Genomic DNA, 6,918 nt, shown 5'->3' on the forward strand with positions numbered 1-6,918 from the left:
TGGTCTTGACTGGTCTCTGTGGGTTTTTAAAAACCTGCTAAAGGATAGCAGTGCTTTGGCCTTCCAGGAGCCAAATGGGAAATAATGGGAAACAACTGATCCCTCTGAAGCCAAGTGGCCAAGTCTCCGTGACCCATGAGAAAAACTAGCAGGCCCCTGCCCAGCCCCCTGCCTGCTCCCCAAACCTGCTCTGCCAGAGATACTTTCTTTCTTCCAACTTTGGCTTTTTTCTGGTATTTGACACTTTGTTTGCAAAGAACATGTTCCCATTTCTATTTATTGATTTTTCAGTTTTTCACATCGTGTATTGACCTCTTCCTGAGGAATATGAGGGTTTATTTTCTTCACCCCCACTGCCATATGTACAGACACGTGAACTTCCCCCTTAGTTCAATCAGCAGTCTTTGGTTATCTTATTATGCCAATATATGTGGTTTATAGCTGAGCCATGTATTATGGCTTAACTATATTTCCTTTTTTATTACATAGGGATTTTTTCCTAGACCAAATAATTACCCAGTGTTTGTTTATTTCTGTGTATTTATAGTACATCATTCCCTGATTCGGTGGCGGAATGTAAATCTCTTCTCACTACAGTTAAATACATCGGGTGGTTTTTCAGTTCCTCTGCTCCAGCCTGAAATGGTGGCTCTAACTCTGCTGCATAGCTGTTGTTCTGGAACTGCACTTCCTCACCATCCTGGGAGTTCCCTTCACCTCTCATACTTAAATCTCATTTTCATTAATTCACTCGAATATTTATTGAGCCACCTGCTGTGTACCTGGCAATCCTCTGAGCTGGGAGTCAGCAAACTGTGGCCCACAGACCAACTGGACCTGCTGCCTCTTTTTATAAATAAAGTTCCATTGGAACACAGCCATGCCCACCCACTTAAGTATTGTCTAAGGCTGCTTTTGTCCTACGGCAAAGACCCTGTGACCTACGAGGTCTGAAGTATTTATCATCAGCCCTTTACAGAGAGTTTGCCAACGTTGCTCTAAGTGCTGAAACCAGAGCAATGAGGAAAATAGAGAAAATCCCCGTCCTCACTTGGAGTTTACCAAAATGGAAGAAAGACCGTAAACAAATGTACTTAAATATTTATATAAGTATTTATATTTATATAATATTTATACATAATTTATGTGTGATATATAATATAATCCTTATAAATACAATATTTATGTAAATATCTGTATATGTATATGAAAAGCTACATAGTCACAGTGTGTGATCACAGTAAGTACTAAAATGACAAAGGAAAGCGAGCTCGAGAGACAGAGCATTGCGGGAAGGCGGTGGACTATGTTTGCCCCTCTCTGACCCGTGACATTTGATAATTACAATTGATGTTTCTCTCAACCTTCTGTTAGCCTGTAGATTCTTCTTCATACTTTTTCTTTCCCCTGTTTCCTTGGTGAGGAAGCCACTTCGTTTGACCAGTGAGCTTTCCAGGCTCTGAATTTTTCCTTCATTATCTTCCCATTGTGTGTTTACCAGGTTCCCCCTTTGTTTCCGACAAACCCATAGTTAGCTCAGGAAGTTTGATCAGAGTCCCTCTCTGGGGGGACTATCTCCTCGGCTGCGCTGTCGTCTTCCCTCAGGAGCCACACAGGCGGTTGTGCTGTTTCCCACCTTGTTTTCCTTTAATGTCTTTGCTTCTCTGCCCACCTCCCTCCCACCCCCCAGGTGATGCAGTTTGGAAGGATTGATGGCAATGCGTACATTCTGGACTTCCAGTACCCCTTCTCAGCTGTGCAGGCCTTTGCGGTTGCCCTGGCCAACGTGACTCAGCGCCTGAAATGAAGAGGCTGCTACGGGTGGGAAAGAGAGGCAGAGGAGCCTTTTCAGAGAGGTCTGATCGGCGATGCTCGAGGAGTCCCACGGGGCCCCGGGTGCCTGGGGACCAGAAGACAAGAGCAAAACTGGAAGAATCTGTCAGGCCCAGGAGAGGGGACTGACCTCTAATTGTTGTTGTTTGTTTGGGCTTTTATAATCCTTTGTTGTTTTTCTTTCTCCTTTCTTTTTAAACAAGAAGAGAATACGGAAGAGTGGTATCTGGAAGCAAAGCATGCGAGGCACCTGGTGTTCTTTTCGGAAACATAGTTGCCGTGGTAATGTCCTACTGTGTCTGCTTCTGTCACCTGCCAGGACAAGGGGCCCTTCGGAAGGAAGGTAGACTGCCTTCCCGCCTGCTGTTCTTTTAGACTAGGGAGTGTGCATTATTTTTGTTCTCCACAACACCTAGCTTTATTACTCCTCCTTATTGTAACCACTAGTGTGAAAACAAAAGACTTTTAAAAAGAACAACCCCGAATCCTGAAGGTACAGGTCCTCTTACGGGGCCATTCAGTTCACACATACAATGTTACTCCCCCAGAAGTGACTTGATTAATGAAGGGTGTTATGGCAAATGCACTGTGTTTGACTAATAGCAGTAGCCTTTGTCCAGCGGTGCTCTTACCAGCTCTGAATCCAGTTCGCTCACGATGATGTAGGAGGAAGGGACGGCAGGTGAGGAAGGAGCTTCTGCGCATGGACACCTGGGTGGTTTACACGGTGGGACTTGAAGCAGTACGAGGGCTGTGCTCCTCTCTGCACGATGTTTACGTTGAAGACTCTGCTAGTCGTGTAACGTGTCAGAATTCCGTGGGTTCTGTAACAATCATACAGTGTGCTTGCCTTCGGGAGAAGGTAAAAGACAAAATGGAAAGATCTGGCACATGGTTGGGAAGCAACTTTGTCACCTAGTGCACTGGTAAGTCACTAGATACCCACTTACTGAAAAACAACCTTCATCCCCTCCCCCATTTGATTGTTTAATCTGGAAAATGTGGCAGACGGCCTTCTCTTTCCCAGTAGATAAGTGTTCCACACTTTCTCATCTGAAAAATGCTGATGATACTCATTTGAAAGCACTCCTTTCCTCTTCTCGGCCACATTAAAGTTCACTTGACTAGAAATATTTTCTAATGGTTTAGAAATGTAACAAAATCTTAAGCAATCGACAGGGTATTGAAAGATGGAGGTATGGTCATCTCTTTGAAAAAAGTAACTAGGAGGGGGAAAAAAAGTTCTTTATTAACTGAATAGACTGTTTACTGAGGAGATAAACCACTGGGAACACATTATTAAAATTATAGTACTTAAGAGAGTTGGTTGATCTCACACACACACACACACACACACACACACACACACACACCCTGGAATATCTTTTCCTGCCTCCTCCTCCTTAGGGGACACTTTGGGCAGCCTTCAGCCCTGATGATAACAAAGCCCAGTTCATTGTTGTCAATCACTCGTACCTGTGATGTTGTTTAGGGCAGGAGCACAAGAGCTATGTACTGGCACAGGGCCCTCAATTTGGGTTTTGTTTGGAACAGACAAATGGAAGACACTACAGAAAAGTCTTTTGAAAATAATGTATTTTTACATTCCTTGTTTTGGTTTAAAAACTAGAAAAGAAACTGGCCCATTCCTTCCCCAGAGCAAGACGAAATCACTCACCATTTTCTCCAGACCTTGAAGGAGCACAGATGAGGACATCTCCCAGCCAACATCAGAGTTTTCCATCTTATATTTTAAAATATTGAGCCTGATTCTTGGTGGGTAAATTCTTGCAGAAAGAATTTAGCAACGTATTCAAAATTATATAATTCTTTTATAGGTGTTTCTATAGCTTGGTAAGATGTTTCAGTGTTTATATTAGTTGTGCAATAATGGTTATGGCCTATTTCTAAAATAATTTAAATGCAGTTCCCCTGTTTTGTTGTCCAAGAGATAATTATTTATCTTGCTTTAATGGTGTTCTTAGGAATTATTTTGTGGCTATGTACTGGTGAGTTATGCTCATTTTATTTATTTAGAAAAGTAGTATGTTTGTAATGAGTTATTTGGTAGCAGTACATTTTGCTGCAAGAAATAAAGAGGATATGATAGAAGGGTTTTTTGCTGGACAATTTGTAACTTTTTCTAATTGGGAAAAAATTCCTATTCTTTAGAAGTAATTTTTTTTTCCATCCTGTGGTATTGATTATATACAGAGGAGTAGATTTCTTTAAGATGACATATCCTAAAATAATATTGTCCCTTCTTTTGAATGCTTTTAATTAAAAATAAAAGGTGCTATGAAATGAAAAGAGGAGACTAATTAGAAGAGTAGCAGAGGAAGGCATTATTGTCACTAAGTGTCCACTTTCCAGATTCTGATTGTTTTTTTGAGATACAAAGACCAAGAAAAGATATATTTCTGAACTTTTCTTACCAAAAGCAATTATAAGGGGAAGTCCTTGGAATAAAAATACAAAGATATTTGTGAAGAGGAAGTGAATATTTGTAGCAAATAATTGAACTTTCTAAATTCTTGACTCACTCCCCAAAAGGTCTCTTCTGCACATGGAGACACCGGCCTTGTCTTGCGGGTTTAGCATACCCAGGATTCGGCCCCTGAAGATGTAGCAGGGGTCTGGCTCTGTGCTCTGGCCCAGAGGAGGAACCCTGTCCTGCCAGCCACGCTTATGCAGACGTCTGCAGCGTGGGGAAAGTTAAGTCTTTCAGGTTAATGGTGATGGTTTCACTGATTGTAAAAATTGTTTTCATTCAGTCTCAATTTATTAAATACTACTAAAGTCGGTACTTTAAATGGAATTCTACCTACATACTTCGTGCTTATTAATATAGCAATTTATTAATATTAAGTTACCTCATTGAGTCTCTAAATTTAAAAACATTAGCCCAGGCAACTGTATGAAGAATCCATGCCTTTTCCAGGAAAGGAGTGTATTAAGAGACCTAAAAACGGATTTTAAATTTGTTCTGCCTCTAACCTTATCAAACCAAAGGCACAGATTTGGGTACAGTGTATCCACTGAATGTATATTCCAAGAAAAGTTGGTGCCAAGGAAGCAGGAAAATGTGAAGGCTCTAATGGCAGCAGAAGTCAGGATTTTACAGGTTGGTCTTTTCCCCCACGTTCATTGCTCCCTAGTTGAGTGTCCCATGAGGATGTGCAAAACAGCAGGCAGTCATCTTGACCCTGGGGTCAAGCCTGCTCTGCCACAGAGCTGGAGGGTGACCTTGGGCCTCCATTTGTCCATCTATAGAATGAAAGGAATGACCTGGACGAAATTCTAAAGTGTCCAGCTCTAACAGCCCGACGGTTCAAAATGTGACCGTGTCCTCATTCCACTTTACAAGCTTGGAAGGTGTGTTTCGAAATAACTCTTTTTACAGAGAAACATTTCTTTTCTGGCATCAATGAGCTATCTGGTGAATGTAAACCAGTGCATTTAAAATAATCTTTGGCAGGTTTACCTCTAGAAACAAATGCATTTGGAGTCATGTTCTTGTAAAATTGCACCAAAGCGCCAATTCTAAGTGAGACAGGATCCTCCCCATAAGTGTGCCCTGCTCATGCTCAGTGGACATCCTTGTGAACAGCCCTAAAGTAAGTCACCATTTGCCCCCAAAAAGCCATAGTGTGGGTTGAAAAAAGAACAAAGGAGTATATGCCCGGGCTGGCTTGAGTTCTTGAGTGTGTTCAACCGTGTTACACTGTCTTCAAGTTGAAAAGGTTTTTTGGAAAGACCCCATCGTGTCCCTGTGCGGGCCATCTATCCCTTGGCCAAGTTTAATTGTGAACAAAGTGAGACAAAGTGTGTCAAAAATGCTTGAGTTCCTGGGATTTTGTAACAACACACAGCTCTGATCTCACCATTTGTGTATTTCCTTAGTTCCGGCTGATAAAACTCTTGAAGGGTTGTGGCTTATTTTGTTTTCATTTCTTTGGCTTTGTGCAATTTTCTTGTAACTTGTACCGATATTTTCTGTTTACAAGTTCTTTTAAACGGGAGGGGTAGGGTTCTAAGATCTTGTTGTTGTAGATAAATTTTTTTTCGTGTTGTAGAAAAGCATGGGTTATGCGTTTGACTGAAAAAGGCACTGTATTATTTACCAAAGGGGTATTGTTTTTGCATTTGTTAATAAATGCATTATTTTGGTACTGTAAATTTGGACATAATTTCTGAGTTTATTACTACTGGCATTTTCTTTGTCCTTTTTTTTTTTTTAAACTGTAAGTGCACGATGCAGGTGCACAGGTCCCAGACCAAACCAGACCACCAGCATGTTCTTATCCAGACCTTGGGAATAGCGCGCTGCTCTGTGCGTCTCAGTCCCTCCAATGTTGGTTTGTTTTTCAATTTCAGCATCCTGCTTTGTCTTACTTTCCAGGCAAGATTTGTTGAGATTCCCACTTGCATTTTAACGAGCTCACCCTTATTTGCCTTTCTTCTTATGTATTTGTGTATTAGATTGTGTGGGAGGTATTCTAGAAGGCATTAATGGTTTGCATTCAAAATGACGTGGTTTGTCCAAATTATTTTCTGTCTTTATTACTGAGATGGATTAATCTCCTTATTTTTTTCTTGATGATTTGAAATTGTAAAAGTTGTCCAGCTATTGCTTAATAAAATTTTGCAGATCAAAAAAAAAAAAAATTACTTGTGTGCAGAATCAGGTGTGGGTCTTGAGTCCTCGGAGAAGAAATCACAGCTATCCATTGATGTGACCCACCAGCCCCACCAGCCAGTTGTTTCTTCAGTCCCTGGTTACTGCCAGCTTTAAGTGGACACCATGGGGTCCTTATCATTGTTGCTGTTTTTGAGAGGTCAGAGGCTGTGCTATCTTCTTTTTTTTTTTTTTTAATGTTTATTTAATTTGAGAGACAGCACGAGTGGGGGAGGAGCCGAGAGAGAGGGGGGGGGATCCTAAGCAGGCTCCGCACTGTCAGCGCAGAGCCCAACACAGGGCTCAAACTCACAAACCGTGAGATCATGACCTGAGCCAGATCAAGAGTCTGATGCTTAACCAACTGAGCTGCCCAGGCACCCCGCTGTGCTGTCTTCTTGAAGAGT

The 6,918-nt window shown here is 41.6% G+C and overlaps 1 protein-coding gene across 11 annotated transcripts in view; it reads left to right on the top strand.

The window, feature by feature from the left end:
- TULP4 (TUB like protein 4) overlaps positions 1–6,501 on the top strand; it is a 242,377-nt gene extending 235,876 nt beyond the window's left edge. For 10 of the 11 annotated variants that reach the window (XM_042987425.1, XM_042987421.1, XM_042987428.1 and 7 more), the window contains one exon: positions 1,691–6,501. In XM_042987425.1, the coding sequence (XP_042843359.1) occupies positions 1,691–1,807 (117 nt within the window). In that variant the 3' untranslated portion in view covers positions 1,808–6,501. The remainder of the gene's footprint in view (positions 1–1,690) is intronic. The other variant, XR_006217979.1, reaches the window with a different exon arrangement.
- Positions 6,502–6,918: the final 417 nt, after the last annotated feature.

The sequence above is a fragment of the Panthera tigris genome, chromosome B2 (genome assembly GCF_018350195.1).
Source record: "Panthera tigris isolate Pti1 chromosome B2, P.tigris_Pti1_mat1.1, whole genome shotgun sequence".
Taxonomy (NCBI): Eukaryota; Metazoa; Chordata; class Mammalia; order Carnivora; family Felidae; genus Panthera; species Panthera tigris.